The sequence below is a fragment of the Tinamus guttatus genome, unplaced genomic scaffold, assembly GCF_059628265.1.
Source record: "Tinamus guttatus ecotype Peru unplaced genomic scaffold, ASM5962826v1 Tinamus_guttatus_pri_ptg000115l, whole genome shotgun sequence".
Taxonomy (NCBI): Eukaryota; Metazoa; Chordata; class Aves; order Tinamiformes; family Tinamidae; genus Tinamus; species Tinamus guttatus.
In genome coordinates, this window is record NW_028288649.1 from 5,150,012 (window position 1) to 5,167,081 (window position 17,070).

The 17,070-nt window shown below is 36.3% G+C and overlaps 1 protein-coding gene across 1 annotated transcript; it reads left to right on the forward strand.

Moving 5' to 3' along the window:
* Nucleotides 1–1,838: 1,838 nt before the first annotated feature.
* Nucleotides 1,839–15,944, forward strand: TCAIM (T cell activation inhibitor, mitochondrial). Its single transcript, XM_010219270.2, has 10 exons — nucleotides 1,839–1,938; nucleotides 5,162–5,297; nucleotides 5,673–5,826; nucleotides 7,049–7,295; nucleotides 8,878–9,000; nucleotides 10,833–10,930; nucleotides 11,645–11,736; nucleotides 12,157–12,389; nucleotides 12,921–13,052; nucleotides 14,798–15,944. Exons 1-10 carry the CDS (start codon nucleotides 1,910–1,912, stop codon nucleotides 15,021–15,023), a joined length of 1,470 nt encoding a protein of 489 aa, XP_010217572.2. The 5' UTR covers nucleotides 1,839–1,909; the 3' UTR covers nucleotides 15,024–15,944.
* Nucleotides 15,945–17,070: the final 1,126 nt, after the last annotated feature.

Genomic DNA, 17,070 nt, shown 5'->3' on the forward strand with positions numbered 1-17,070 from the left:
CTCTTCGCTGTCTCACACCCATGGGAGCTGCTTTGCTACCGTTTAAGGGAACGGGCATCGGTCAAGAACCCCCCTGAATAATTTTTCCCATAAAATGTTTTTCGAGTCCCTTAGGGAAGGGATGGTGTTCCCTGTGTCACTGGTTGACCAGGACGCTTCTCCGCACAGCAGGCAGGCCCTTTTTGGTGCAAAACGTGGCGTTTTCACGTTGCCGAGGCTCGCAGCTAGCAGAGTCCCCTGCCAACCTGGGCCGTGACCCCCCGCTCAGCCTTGCTCGAGGTCTGCGTTAACCGTGCGGATGTACGAGCCGGGGCAGGCGGCCTGCGGAACGGCCCAGGGTTGTACAACTGAGCTAAATAAGCCAGGGGAAAAGAAAAAAAAGTCAAAAAAGTCTTATCCCCGGTGGATGTTCAAGTCAATTTTATCACTATACTCTCTGTACTTAAAATATATTCTAAATTGTTAAAATACTAGTGACTAGGCCCATGGACTACAGTATAGTTTATATTTAAGTTTATTTAGTAGGAATATCTGTGAGGTGGGATGTAGGTTAACTTTATTCAAAAGCATGGGACTGTATTTAAGAAACGTAGTAACTTATAAACCATCAATCAAATGTTTGAATCAAGAAACAACGATGCTTTTGTCTGGTTGTATAAAGTGGCATCAGAGATCAGTGAGATTCTTGTTTCTTCCCATCCTCTATCCTAATCCTTGAAACTGAAATTACAAATCAAGAGAAAAACCTTATTTATTTATTGCCAGAAAGTTTATTAATGAACTTAACTTAGTTTATTTTTTAAGACAGTTTGTTAGAGACTCTAAAAATAAGATAGTTATCATCACCTGGTTGAAAAACAGATAAAAATTGTGAGCTATTTTGGGGGTGGTTTAGCTCTGCATGTTTTTTCTCAACCTATTTTACTTTCCTTCAATGAATTATATGATAATTAGTTTCTATTCTTAAATCAGCATGATGGTGTTACTAAGATGCACTTTTAAAATTGCATGTGTTTTGCAAAATAGCCATAATAACTCTGATGCTACAGTGCAACAGGAATGGTATTTCTTTACTAATGGCTCACCTGAGGTGCTTCAGTGGAAGAAACTTGGTTCACTCTATTTTGAGAAGTTGAAAGAAAAGTTAGAAAAGTGGACTGAAAACAGAAAACACTGAGGATAGGGAAATTCCGTTCAAATCAATAACAATTAAGTACGTGTCTGATGCACTTGGTGGTTTATCTCCCTTTTCAAAACAGTAGATTACAGTTGCATAGTGCAAAAGTAGCTGCGCTCTCTGGTTAAAAATCTGGTTTGTTTTTCTGAATCACAGTAAATTTTTAACAAAGATTTTCAGGCTTTATTGCATTCCCTTGTTACTCTATATTGTACTCCCATAAAAATAGCTGGTATGTAAATTTAAAAATACTATTATTTGTTTGGAAATGTTGAAGTCAGAGAAGTGAAAAATAGCATAGCATTACACTAACTGGTATATGTTATATGTTAGTACTAGAAGAAGATTTTTTTTTTTTGTCTTCGACAAAAAATTAAGACAATCTAAGCATCAGTAAGAGTGGGAGAGATTTTCAATGAAGGTATTTTTAAGTTTTTGTTTTGTTTTGTTTTGTTTTTCTAAAATGAAACATTTCTAAAATGAAACATCTCTAAATGTTCATTTTCAAGCCATAGTATGATAGGAACTTAATATTTGCAAGAGAAGCTGTAGAGAAGACTGAAAACGCTCTTAAAACAGACTTTTTGTATAATTTCTCATTTTTTAATTATTAGTGTGATTCAATCTATCAAGGGAAAAATACTTGTGGCCATTACTAAAGTTTTTCTGTTTGTTTGTTTTTAAGTGAATTTGGTGGATGGCTGAAGTTGGCTTGAGTGCTGAGTTGCTGAAATGTTTTGCTGTTTGAGAGCCGGGAAAAGGTAGGACATGTCGTTGACTTAACTTACTTTTAACATACATAAAAATAGTCTTTGCTTGTGACTTAAATACATGTGAAACTGATTGTGTGGGGTTTCTGTTGTTGTTGTTTAATGTTTATTTCTTTGGGCTTTTTCATCTATACCTTCCATATCTATACCTATCTATATCTTGAAATGAAGTTTTCAAGATAGTATCCACAGCTGAAATCCTCCCAAGCCATCTATGCTTGTGCTCCAGTGAGATATCAAAAGGGCTCTAAGCAGAACTAAGGTTTTTAAATGGCTTAATTATGAGAAAGCGGTATTTTAAAGCTGAATATGATATCTGATACATTACTGTATTACTGAGTTATTAAAATTCAGTGTTTCAAAAGGAGAGTTATATATCTGTAATAATGAGCTTAATTTTCACACAGCTTTTCAGTGTCAAAGATATAAGCAAAAATGTTAAACATCAGACAGTTGTGGGGAAAAAAAAAAACAAAGGGAATCAATAAATGAAATCTCTACTAGATTACAATTGCATAATGTGTTCAAGTAGCGATTGTGTTTCATAAAGTGGGGACAGCTCTCTTCAAAGTGGTTATGACCTTGATTTTGACACGAATCCTTTCCTTTCTCTTCCAATCTGAGTAAGACTCCTAAAACAATCTACTGCTCCTTGTCAGAGAAGCCACAAGCATTTTCCATGAATTTTTCTCCTTCCTAGATCATTTTAATCCATTTATTTTTGTCACGTCCCTTGAAGGATGCCTCCAAGTTCTGTCTTTCACCTTCACTGAATGAATTCTTCCTTCTGTCACACAGACTAATTTTGGCCTTTGCGCATTTCTCTTTAAAGCAAGTTCAAAATAGATTTTTGGCTGCAATCCTGAGCCTTCCTACTGCCATGCCTACAGCGTTGTTTAGATACAAAGCAAGGGAACTGAAGCTATCCATACTTGTCCATTTGTCTTGAAAGATACCAGATGGAAGTGATTAATAGTTTACAGGGAAGAGATTAATAGTTTACAGGTATGCTGGAATCTTCGTTCCAAACCACTGGAAACAGCTTGCAGAATAATCAGACTGTGTATATGGGAAATGGTGTAAACAAGGCAAGAAGAGAACTGAGACCGTTACTAGATGTAGAAGGAGGTTCCTACAAGGATGTAGAATGTGGTTTTCTTGCATGGCTGTTAATCAAAGCCACAATCAAGTAGGTGACTGGTTTTTTGTTTTCTGGAAATATTTTTTTCTTTGCTACTGCTTCCATACAGTTGCTGCAGAAGAAAAATATGAGGAGAGCTTCTATATTTTTCTCTTTTTTTTTTTTTTATTTTTTTCCTTCTCAGGAAAACAAGGACTTTTTAGTTCTTCTCGATCTAAAATAGTAACACATAGGACTGACTGGATTTTTATCTAGACTGATTTGCTGCTTTTCTCATCAGGACAGGTGTGATTTTGTGTGTGTGTGTTCTCCTCTGTCACTGAGTGCTCTTCTAGTGTGTTCTTATTCAGTGGTTTTACTCTTCACAAAAACATAATGTTGGTTTGGTACTCCATCTATTGCTCTTCGGATTAGGATCATGAGCGAGAATGCTGGATAGTCCTGGACTCTTTTGGATGCAGCTAGCAAAAAGGCGGAGGCAATTGCCAAAGATTTTTTTTTTTTCTCCTTCTGTTTAATGAACACTTCTGAAAATTGTCTTGGGTCATAACAGCTGGAAATTCCATCAGTCATCTTAAATTATAGATCTTTCTTCCCACATTTCTACTAAAATCTTTCCTGTTACCATCAAGCTGGCTTTAAAGACCCCTTAAATAATTTGCTTGCCTCTTATGGAGAGAAACAGTTACCTCTACCCATTTTCACATTTCCAATCGAAGGGCTAGAAAAGTCGATTTAAAAAAAAAAAAAAAAGTAAAGGATCATCACATCCTCTTGACAGCTCAAGTGTTGGCATTTACCATTTGATAATACAAAAAATACTGCTTATTGTCCAAGGACTAATTTTTTTTTTTTTCTTGTTTGTTTGTTTGTTCTTAAATGAAAGTTGGCAGAAAATGATTGTGCATATTTCTGTGCTTGGGATGATTAGTTGATCTGTGATGCAGAATGACTAACTCTTTGTAAATGTCTTTCTTACTAGTACTTAATGTAACTGTTCCTTTTATGTGAATGGGAAGCAGTTTTGCCTTTTGCCTGCTTATACACTTTCCTGTTTGGGGCTTCCTTGGTGATGTGAGGAGAAGCCATGCTCCTTTGAATTGCAAACTAATCAGAGAGAAAATAATTGACCAGATGAATTTCATCATCTGTGAGATCAGTTAAAAGGCAAAAGCTATTATTAAATATTTATCAGTTGTACCATATACTTGATATCTAAATAAAATCTTTCGGTAATTAGGATGCTAACCTGAATATTGGCTTTGAGGCCTAGGAGGAAATCTTCATGGTCTTTACTCCAGAGCTTGTTATTCCTACCATTTCAGTCTTCCCTTACTCAAAAGTGCTCTTTAAACTCTTGTCTAATTTATACGTATTTGAGCTATTCAATCTTTTGTACTTTCTTAACTTTCTAGAATTACTTCCACATAACCTTTCCTTCTGCTCTTACTTTAAATGATCTTTTCCTACCCTTGAAATTCCCTTTGTCCTTATTTTCCTCCCTTTCAATTAAGGTAAAGGGGGGGAGGGGAGGAAGAATGGTTTTTTTACTTGATAGTCTTCTGTAAAAACATGTGCTTGAAAATTTGAATTTGTTTAGCATGAGTATGTGAACTTCAAAAACAGAAGTAGGACTGCCTCTGATTGAAATACTGCTATTATTCCTGGGTAAAAAGTAATGCTCTTTTGACAGAATTTGAGGAAATATTGGCAGTGTGCTTTTTTATTTGGAGGGCTGAAAGTATGTAAGCTTTGGCTTTCAGGAGCATCTTTGAGAATTGCTACAAAAATCTACCACCAAAACCAATCTTTGTATTTCTAAAAGAGCTACTTGACTAGGGAATTTCCATTTGCTCATACATTGAGAAGGCAGAGGAAAATGTTGTTGTACTTATCTAAATGTTGTACATTGGCCATTAGCTAGCATCCACCACTTCTGAAAGTTGTTAGTTTTGCATGGAGTTCCAAGGGAAAAAAATCTAGCACTCCAACTTAAAATACTACTTTTAAATGATGATGCTTTAAGATCAGAGTGTTTACTCCATTCACATGTATGTTGCTTGGTTTTGTTAGGTTATGCCTGGAGAAAATATTATCACAATGCATTCTTCAGTCAAGATCTTTGTCAGGAGCTGATGCCGTCAATGCTCTTAGACCTTTCTATTTTGCTGTGCATCCAGATTTCTTTGGCCAGCATCCCAAGGAGAGGGTAAAAATCTTTCAGTGACATGTTTGGGTTTTTTGTTTTGGTTTGGTAAATGAGTCCTTCTAGTCTGATATAATATGTATTATTTTCTTTACCACTTTGAAGTATGTATTATATTTGATAATGCTGTTTTTTTGTAAGTTTGAAAGCCTTGAAAATGATGTCTCTGGAATATGTTGTTGGAATGCACCAATATCATCATTACAATTTATTCAGACAAGATAATTATTCAGTTTTATTGAGAACATGAACTATATGACTGTTTATTTAGAATAGTTGGAAGTTTGTACATGTTAAACCTGCATATTAGATTCTAAAGGTAAGATTTATTCAAATTTTTAATGTTTGTTTTCTCTCTTTTTTTTTTTTTTGTAATAGGAGGTAAATGAAAATTCTCTGAAGAGGTTAAATGGCTACTTGGAAAATCTGCAGAAACCAGGATTTCGCTCTTTTAAGCCAACTCGTCTTACTTTTTATGTAAGAGAAAGTGAACCGAACTCCTGTAATGCTCAGGAATCCTTCAGTGCTTCAGGTGCTTTTATCTCTTGTAAAACGTAACTTTCTGTGTTAAAATTCTTTTTAAAAAGCTATTTCTTTACACAGTCACACTACCTACTCACTTAAGTAAAATCCTGTCAAACCATGAAAATACGCATTATACCACACAGCTAAGACCATCCAAAGTAATTAGACATCTTAAGATTTAAATAAAATATTGCAAGAATGAGACTTTATGGTAACATTTAGACCAAGTTACAGTATGGTGAAATAAAAAAGCATAGGTTAAAGGAAATTATTTTAATGCTTTTAATATCATTGTTCTTGTCTAACTGGAGCAAAAGTTACTTATTGCAGACAGTGCGTAATCAGCATCAGTGCTGTAGAATTGGTATTACTCCGTGATCTATAATGCTCTGGAATCAGTGGAATTCTGAAAGTGGATATTTTATAACATATGCAGGCTTTAATTTACCATACATTGTTTAGCTTTGAGACTGTAGAAAATATTGGCAGGTTTGGAATACTTGTTTTGATTAATTTTATTTCACAAATTTTCTCTAAATGAACTAGTTTGTCTTATCCGTCACATGCATTTTCATTGTGTTCTGTATCCTGCTGGTCCAAAACCTGGAGCAAATTTTGATGGATCCTACTACTAGAACACTTGTTTTTTGCCCAATAAAATACTAGTGGGTTGTCCACTTTTATTTAAAATAAAACTTGAACTGACAGCCTTGTTCTGCTTTTGTCTGTGAAACTGTCTTGCTTTATAATGGGGAAGCTAGTCCACTCACTTAACTACTGAGCTTTAGTGTGTTACCGTTAAGTGTTTTTGAAGCTTTAGTTTGGAGTTTAAGAGTTGTTACCGTACCGCATTGCTGTAGTGAATCATATCCGAATTGATGATATAATATTAATTGTGTATAGAGCTGTTGAACAAAACTGCCAATGATAAATCAAAATAATCTTTTTCTGCTTTTGCTTCAACTGTAGCTAAGCTTCCAACTTGTCCAATGATTAAGATAGCTGGAAGAGCTCCCTTTTAATATTTTTGGACCTATACAATTTTAAAGGCTAAGATATGCTTAGAATTTTAGAATTTTGCAGTGAGTATTAAAATAAGTTTCGTCTTAATTTCCACATCAATACCTATGCACACCTTTTTGGCCTCTTGTAAGATGAGAAGTGTGAATGCATTTAAAAATACTTTTAATCAAATAATGCTAATTTTTGTGGGACTTGTATTTTTTTAGGTTTTCGAGCAGTCAGTTTTACATTACGTACCAGGGACCTACTGAGCACAGTATTAGCTATTCTCAACTCCTGCAGTTTATCAACGGAGCATGTTCAGAGTTTGCATGTGAACTCTCAGCCCCGCAAGGAAGCAAAAGCTGTGCTGAACAGACCTATCAAATGGGATAAGACTTATTATTCATTTACTGGATTCAAAGATCCTGAGGAAGAAATAGAACAAGCCCGGAGAGTAGAAACAACTTTAATGTATGTATATTTTTATTTAATTTTTATATATATGTGTATCACATAGAATAAATCTGTCATATTGAATACTACTTTGAGCCTGTTGGTGTGGGTTTTTTATTTCTTTTTGAAGATGATCAGTAGTCTTTCTAAACCATATAGAATATTATCATCCAGTATGTAATTTCCTCATATTTCTACTTGTAGAATGAAAAAGAGTTCAGATGATCTCTTGGGATAGGTTAGTGCCAGCTAGGCCAAGGCATTCGTGTCTCTTTGCCCAGCATTCATGTTTGGGTGATCTAATTTTTCAGCTTTGTGGAATATTACTGACAATCTAGAAGGAAGCAGGACATTTTACTTCCTATAAATAGTTCCTTGCATCCTACAGGACTTGGGTAACACAACATTAAAGCCGATCGTCTTTATCATTAGTATTTATTATCACAATCTCCTCGCACACACACACACACACACACAGAAAAAGGCAACCTGAATGTTTAGATCGAGGCAATTATTTAAATAAACTTCCATTTAATGAAGCTTGTGGTGATTTAGAAGTCTGTTATTTATAAACTGCTTTTATCTGCTAATTTTGCAAGATAAAAATACTGTCTCCAAGCCCCTTTTTTATAATAATGAGGATTGTATTTATAATAATGAGGATTGTATTAGCTTAAATTATGGAATTGAAGTGATAATATCTTTGGAGCAAAAGTTACCCATTATCTTATCTAGCATCTCGTAAATAAAAGTGCATTACATGGTACTGTAAAACATATTTAACCTATTAGAAAAATCGTACTGAGTTTGCTTTTAGTACTTGACAGTTTGGTTTTGAACTTGTCTCCTTATTTTTGAGTTTGAGGGGTTTTTTTCCCCTTCCTTTAGAGTATAGTGGAAGAACTGTTTTTTTTTTTTTTTTTTAAACAAAAATAAAGTGAAATTTATCTTCCAAGGTTATGCTTGAGTGAAGTGCTAAATGACTTAGAGTAATATCCTTCTAGGAACATAACAATTCAGTTGGTGGAAGTCTTGGATGTGCTCCACGAATCCTGCTTCCCTGGTTGTGACTACAGTTCCCTGATTTGTGTAACAGAAGAACTGTAAAATTTTGACCCATGCATCTACATTCATCCCAGCACTGCAAGAGTCGCCCAAGTTGGCGCTTCAGTATTTTCTCCCTTATTTGATGGTCTGTTAGGATCACCTTGTTTATTATTATTATCTTTTAAGACAGAAGTGTGTGTAGTACCCCAGTTGTCATTAAAGCACTATGCTCTGAGGCTCTCCCTTAAATTGCACTGATTTACTTCTCTGTACTTTTCACACCCCTCAGAAAAATCTTAGGGTTTTAACACTGTCAAAGTATTCCTGTTAACTTGATTGCTTAGTTCCCCATCAGATTAAGAGCAAGATTTTCCTATATAGATATCTCGAGGGAAAGTATTTAGCAATATTAGCAATTTCTGTCCTCTGCTTTTAAAACTTACCCTTATCATATAACATTAATGTTTTATTTCCAGTTCACATAAGGAGTTTAGTTAGTTGTATTGTTTGCATGACAGATAATATGGCATGCCCTACTTTGTTTTTTCCTAAGATCCTGGTTAGATGATAATGAAGCAAATGCAGTAAAAAAGCTGAAGAAGAGTTTACCTCTTAGAGAAGAATTAGAACGCTTGAAATTTGAACTTTCTCATCAACTCCAGCTGTCTGATATCAGGTAATAAATTTAATCAGATGAACTTGCATTAAAAATTTGTCAAATCAAGGAAGCGTTATATAGTGTCATTAGGTCAGAAAGCTTATTCCAGCAAAATAGCTCTATGTCATATGTATTAAAGTGTTGTTGCACTGAATGAGGCTTTCCAGATGTCCATGGGGACAAAGTTTTCCAGGTAAAATCTACTCAAAATTATGTAGCGTTTTTGAGACAAGACTAATAATACAAGCTCAAATTGAGGCAAGCGCATAAGCAAATAGGACCTGGGCATTTGCTTTCATTTGGGTATTTTGCTGGATGAGATTGCTTTTCCCAAGTTCAAATGCATGTCTATTAAAATAACTAGGTTAGCCGTGAAATGCAACTTTGCACGTATTTACTGACATCCTGTGAAGTCTTAATAGAAATGCTCTTCTCTTGCATTTTTTTTTGCCACATTCTAGAAGAGAAGATTCGTTTGCTTTAAAGGACAGAGTACAGTTTGTCCTCTCTTTTTTTCTTCAGAATATTTTTCAGAAAATACTTCATCGTCCTTATTTGAAGAGACAAAGTTAAAGAAAGAATATTCTAAAGTCTGTTAAGCAATCGGAGAACAAACCTTGGGACCATATGAAAGGCTAGTCTGTTAAGTTCTTTTAACCAGGAGAGAATAAGATTCTCCAGAGGGAATTGGAGCTTCTGAAGCCAAGACTTTTTTCCTTTCTCTGTATAGAGGGCCTTAGCTTCCTCAGATTGAAGTCAGTCTTTCTGAACGCAATTTCTAGTTCTCTGTAACTGTGTTGAAGTGAATGTTTTCGTTTTAATACTGAACACTATCCCAGAAATTTAAAATGCATGGACTTGGTTTTATTCATGTTTTTTTTTTTTTTTTTGTGATCATGTAGTCTAATGCCAGTTTTTGCAGAAGTTTGAACAATAGAGTGGGCTCATTGACTTTGTTCTGTGCCTAAGTTTATGACAGCAGAAGAGAGGACTGATCTGAAAAATATATTTTTTTGCTCCAGTCTATTCTAGTGAAAGCCATAGTGGTATTGCTAGGTAATAATAAATTGGTATTAAAATGACTTCAGTATAATAGGCTGAGTTGTCTTGTAAGTGTCATTGCATAGTGCCATACTCTCTATCCCAAAGATGGCTTTTGCCAGTTACAGTTTTCTGTAAACAAGAGAAATGATAATTTCCAACTCTGAGTTTGTTTTAAATCAACCTGAGGTTTTTTTATATATTGGGACAACTTTCCAATTTAGACGGTCTTTGAAATTTAATTATTAGTTCATCTGTTTTGTTTGTGATGAAAGAAATATCAAAACGATGTATATTTAAAATCACCAATTTTTTTTTATTTCTAAAAAATAAAAAAAAATCAACTTTGTTGTATCCTTGTATACAGTATTTGCTCCTGTAGGCAAACATTACACAATGTGCAAACATGCTGCATGCTGCATGACTCAATCAAATACTGGGTTGCATATTGCTGTTTACTTACCCTCCTCCTTCTTGGTAGGGAAGAAATTTGCTTCTTAATGTCTATACCATCTAGTAACTTTTGTGTTTACTTTTCTTAGATGCATTTACTTTATTTACGCATTTATCTGTTTTTAGGACGTATTGTTGTTGGCAAATAGGATATAGTACTGCAAATAGTATATAGAACTACAAACAGTATATGGCATGGACAACTTTTCAGTAGAGTCTATTGCTTTTATTCCTGTTCAAGGAGTGTTATTTTGTGTGAGCGATTGTGTTTTAAGGCTCTCGGCTATATCTCAACTCCCGTAATCTTGTTCATATAATGTTGAGACTGAAGGACTCTCAATTGTGTTTTTACTTAGGTGGCAGAGAAGCTGGGGTGTCGCTCATCGCTGTAGCCAGCTACACAGTCTAGGTCGCTTAGTCCAACAAAGACCTGAAGCATTAAAAAATGTGAAAGGTATATCCTGATTTGTACTCACATATCCTAGTATAGTGTTGATTCCAAGACGCATATGAATCTTTGGTGATGAGGGTGCTGTATTGCTTTTTCGTGAGTGCTCTTGATACTCTTAAAATGGTGGTGTTGTATTCTGTTGCCATGTATGTTCCATAAAATACTTATACTGAAGGTTTGTGTCATCACAAAAAAAAAAATCTGTAATCATGATTATTTTTCTTTAGTGCCTGTGGCAATAGCTGTTTACTTTAACTGTAACCTCACATTTATGCCTTTCTTCAGATGCTCAGCTTTGAGTGGCTTTCAGGGTTCTTTTAATACTTTGTCAAAAGGCAGAAAGGTTAGGACAATAAGCAATACGTTTAAATTTAATTTCAGATTAGTTTTTTTACCTAAGTGTACTAAGGATATAAAGCACTAGAGAAGCGGGTCTCTATCTTTGAAAATCTTTAATAATATATTGGACAAATACCTAAAAATCTATCAAATTTGAACAGGGAGAAGGCAAATCCTTATTAAGGTTTGTATGAAAGAATCCTTGAACAGGAGTTTTCAAGAATCATTTCTTCAAATGTTGAGAATAATGAAAACACACATTTTTGTTTATGCTGCAAAATACTTTGCTTGTGACATATTAGTAGCATGGTTAAATCGTAAATAAGCAGGAATAATTACAATAACCAAAATTGCTAAAGATCTTTATTTATTCTTTAGGACATACCTTGATATTTACAGACCGTTCAGGAATGAGTGCTGCAGGCCACGTAATGCTGGGGACCATGGATGTTCATCATCACTGGACCAAAGTAAGAGTTCAAGTGAATGATGTGAATAATTCTTTTGAATCATTTGACTTGTTCAAGCAAGAATATTTTTGTATATGTACAAAAATACATACATTTGAATCTGGAACTGTTAATTTCTATATATTATATATATATATGTATATACACAGATATAAAGGACATCTGTCAATCTTGTTATGACCTTTCAGTTTCTTTGTAGTATAAATATTAAAAATGCTTATAAGCTCATTCTGTTATATCATGCCCCAAAGGGTTGCCCTTTGGGGGAAATATTTGGACTTTTTTTTTGTCTTGGGTTCTCTGTTTGCACTGCTGAGAATCTCTTCCTTTGAAATGCCTTGTGATTTATTTTTCCCCCCTTCTCCTAATTTTAAGTTAAATGCTGTGTAACATAGGAAGTGTTTTTGTGTATGTGCACAGGTCTTTGAGAGATTGCCAAATTACTATAAACTTCAAAAAAGGATGCTGTTCTTGGAGGATCAAATAAGCCACCTTCTGGGAGGCATACAAGTAATCTATATTGAAGAGCTGCAACCCCTGTTGACACTGGAAGAGCACTTTGACAACTTGGACTCCTTCTATAATAAACTGCTTGACAGCAGGCTACCTTTTCATCCTCGCAGTCTGCGAGGCTTGCAGATGATTCTAGAAAGGTATGTATTTTCAGGAAAGTGTTTGTTTGGTATTTTGTTTTTGTTTTTTGTTACATTAGTTATTGGTTTCACTAATAAAAAAATACTAGTCTTAACAATAAACTTTAATATATCTGGAACTCCTTGTTTCTAACAGTGGTAAGTGACTTTTCATGGGTTTGGAAGAGGTCAGGTTGAAGGGAATCATGCATATTTGAGTGAAGTTAGCTTGTCAAAATTCTTTGTCTTATAATACAGGACTGGGATAAATCAAAGGTTTTGTGCAGTAGCCTCAACTGTCAACTGTGTCAGTGGTGTATATATTTTTGAGTTATGTTGGCAGAGTTGTTTTTGAAATGTTAGAAAAACCTGAACGATGTGAGATGCTTCTGTATTCTCCTGAACCAACTTTGATCTTTATATGAATTATTCTGATATGATCAATTGATGTTCTTACCTCTATCTTCAGATTTCGTTCTGAAAGTAATTCATGTAAATATTGTGGTGCAAAAATGTTATTTTGGTTTTAACTTCCACCATGTTTCGTTACAGTGATAGATATGCACCAAGCTTGCATGAATTAGGACACTTCATGATCCCAACAGCTTGTGATCCAGCCACTCTTCAATGGTTTATTATTGCCAAAGCACAAGAAGCAAGAGAGAATCTGAAAAGAAAGGAAGAGTAAGTAGTTCGTGTAACTTGATACGCTTATTTCATGTAAATCTTCTTTGTGTATGTCATATTTTTATTTGTAATAATAAAAGAAGTTTGGAGAATGTATTCTAGCTCTTTCAGGGCTTCTTTTTATAAAATTACCTTTCCCCGTGCAGTAGAATTATGAGTTCTTGTTTGCAAGCTTGTGCAATGTATGGGTTTTTGAGGCTCGAGAGCATGAAGTAGAGATGCTGTGATTTTTTAATTTATTCATTTATTAATTTTTTACGTAAAACATTGTCATGGGTAACGAGGAGTTGTCCTTTAGAGATTGTTAGTGAAAGGTTGTTTTGGTTTTTTTTAAATAGCTTTTATTGAATTGTCGAAGTGGCACATTTTGTCATGAACTTGTGTATGGTATACAGACTTGGTGGAGGGCAATTGAGGACATGAAGTTTACTGAAGACTTCATGGTTTTAGATCTTGTTGCTTGGGAAACTTGATCAGAGAAACAGATTTTGATAGGACATGGAGGATTGCTGGGGTTTTCCCATAACCTCTGTGTGTTTGAAACTATACCCAGCTTTGAAGATAAGTTGTTATTCAACAGTTATATCCCATACTAGGATTGCATTCTGTAGAATACCTTTCTTTTGGTATCGTCATGAAATTAGCAGTGGAAGAGTTGTGATGCTCTCATCATCCTCTAAAGTACTAAGCTCGATATCTCACCTTTGTGTGTTGGATAATTGGTGCTTTGTATAAAATATTTAAGGATAGCTGAATAGCCATACTGTGCGAGACAAAAAGTCTGTCTAAACCCTATCATTTGCTTGCTTAGGGAAAGACATGGGGCATGTCTTGAATGAATGGGGCATTTTTTAAAAAAAACTCTGCATTCCTTGCCAGTTTTTAACCATCTATAGTGCCTTGAAGCCAGACTATCATCTCACATGAAGAGCATGCAGTAGAGCTTTTTTTTTTCCTAATTACATTTTGAGTGAATTGACATTTTGTGGCTCTAAAATATCCTGTGGCAGAAAATTGAGTAGTTGAAGTGTAACACATATATGGCAAGGAGGAAAGAGCTGCTCTTGTTTTGTAGACCTACAGCCTGATGGCATTCTCTTGCTCTTGTGCTGTTGGAATTAGAGGCCTCTGTATTTATCACCTGTGCTTTTTTTTTTTTTTTTTTTTTTTCTCTTCATAGATATGTCATATTTCCCCTTGTCTTTTTACTGAAGTTTAAAGTTCCTTGCCATTTAAAGTTTGCATGAACAGAACCCGCTTAGTACTTCCGATTGCTCTCCCCCTCCAGTGTACCCGGTTAATTCTTACATACTTTGAGTAAGCAGCACAGCTCACAGCAGTGGCTGTTACAGGGGCTCCGAGTAGAGGAGAACAGTCTGAGTTTCTACTGCCCAGCTGGCTCCAGAAGAAATGCAGCTATGAGGTGGCATGATGCCTGAGCTAGTGTGTCTTGCTCAAGCTGAACCATCTCTGCATCTGATGTTCCTCAGTTTCAGTTACTCTTAATGCTCTTAGAAGCTCAAATTTGCTATGTGGTCTGTCTAACTGCTTTTTGTATGGGCTGAATAGAGAAGAAGAAAACCTGTAAGTTGTGATTACAGGATTTTCTGTACTTCCTGTAGTTAAGTTATTAATACACATCAGTTGACTGTACCTGACACCCATTGTTGGATATCTATATAATATATTTTTAAAGAGAGTATGTCCTAATTTTTTTGCCATGTGTCATCTTCATTTCCTAGGATGATGCTTACAGAGAAGGAGCTAATCAGTACTTCCACGGAGAAATTTTCTTTGGATCGCCTGTATAAGGAACCCAGTGTTTCCAGTGCACAGATGATAGATTGTTGTAAGCGACTGCTGCAAGAATCGTTGCCTTACCTGCAAGGCATGCACCTTTGCATTTCCCATTTCTACTCCGTGCTGCAGGATGGAGACCTCTGCATACCTTGGAACTGGAAAAGCTGAGAACTTATCTGATAATCAGATGAATTGTTTATTTTCTGTAAGAGGCTATAAATAGAAATGCTTTCTAAGAGTAAATTATTAAAATCTGTATTTTGATATCAGTATTAAACACAAATATTTAATTTTAACTGCTGCTCAAACAGGATTGGAGTCCTAGACAACTTGCAGGATATGCAATATATCCAATTCTAGGAAATAATTTGTAAATTTTCCATAAGCCTGTAGTAGTTGGAGCATAGGGTAGCATTGGGGAATTGCATTTTTGTAGTGAATTATGAAAAGTTATTGACACTGCAAGTCTGCAAAAATGTACATGTGGATTTTTAATATTTATATATATAAGTATTATCAGATAGATTTTTCTTAAATATAGGGAAGTGTTCCACTCCAGCCAGACTCTGCATATTTTAGGGGATTAATTGAATGGAGAAGTACGTAATACTGCTGGTGGCAATATTGGCATTTAATATTGCTCCTTCCTACAGAATAAAAAGAGAACCTACATCATAATATTTTTACTTGCAAAAAGAAAAAAGCAGTACCTTGAACTTGATTTCCGTAGTTTCATGCACTGATCCAACATTGTTGCCTTAGAGTGTCTAAATACGCTGGCTGTGCGGTCTGCGGTTACTTAGGGGAAATGTCAGTCTGTTTTTGTTTTTCATCATTTGTTCCATAAATACAGACCATCCTTTTTATGCACACTACTAACAGATTGCAAATCCCATCACAGCAGCTACTGCCGCAGTGGTTTAATGTGGCATCTAAGGAAAGGAAGCACTGATTTGTGTGGGATTGTTTGCAAGAGTAAGTACTCCTCAGTGAGGGACAGGAGTTCACAGGAAGGCTCTGCAGAGCAAACACATGGATCTTTGCTGGCACTCCATTCCCTGAATAAAATGAAATGAAGGTGTCAGTTTAGGTTGATATCTCCTCATTGTAGTACATACCAAAAGGGATGTTCTATTTGGGTACCTGTTTTGAAAATAAAATCATTTGAAACATTTCTAGACTTGAATTCACCTATGAAAACTGGCCAAAAAAAAAAAAAAAAAGGAATCTCCTCCTGTTTACGTGGTTTATATTTAGAATCATAGAATGCTTTAGGTTGGAAGGGACCTCTAGAGCACGTGGCACAGGACTGCATCCAAGGGGGTTTTGAAGATCTCCAGAGATGAAGACTCCACAACCTCTCTGAGCAGTCTGTTCCAGTGCTCTGTCACCCTCACTGTTAAAAAAAATTTCCTTAAGTTCCTGTGGAATTTTTGGTGCTTCAGTTTGTGGCCATTACCTCTAGTTCTGTCAGTAGCCACCACTGAAAAGAGACCAGCCCCATCCTCTTCACTCCCTCCCTTGAGGTACTTATAGACACTGATCCCCTCTCAGCCTTCTCTTCTCCAGGCTGAGCAGGCCCAGCTCCCTCAGCCTCTCCTCATAGGGCAGATGTTCCAGGCCCCTGATCATCCTTGTGGCCCTGCGCTGGACTCTCTCCAGCAGCTCCACATCCCTCTTGTACTGTGGAGCCCAGAACTGGACACAGTACTCCAGATGCGGCCTCACCAGGGCTGAGTAGAGGGGCAGGATCACCTCCCTCGACCTGCTGGAGACGCTCTTCTTAATGCACCCCAGGATCCCATTGGCCTTCTTGGCCACCAGCGCACACTGCTGCCTCATGGTCAACTTATCATCCACCAGGACACCCAGGTCTTTCTCTGCAGAGCTGCTCTCCAGAAGGTCGGTTCCCAGCTTGTACTGGTGTCTGGGGTTATTCCTCCCCAGGTGCAGGACCTTGCACTTGGCCTTGTTGAATTGCATGAGGTTTTTCACCGCCCAGTTGTCCAGTCTGTCCAGGTCCCTCTGGATGGCAGCGCAGCCCTCTGGGGTATCAGCTACTCCTCCCAGTTTCGGATCATCAGCAAACTTGCTGAGGGAGCACTCTGTGCCTTCATCCAGGTCATTGATGAATAAATTGAACAGGACTGGACCAAGGACTGACCCCTGGGGGACCCCGCTAGCTACAGGCCTCCAACTAGACTGCACCGCTGAT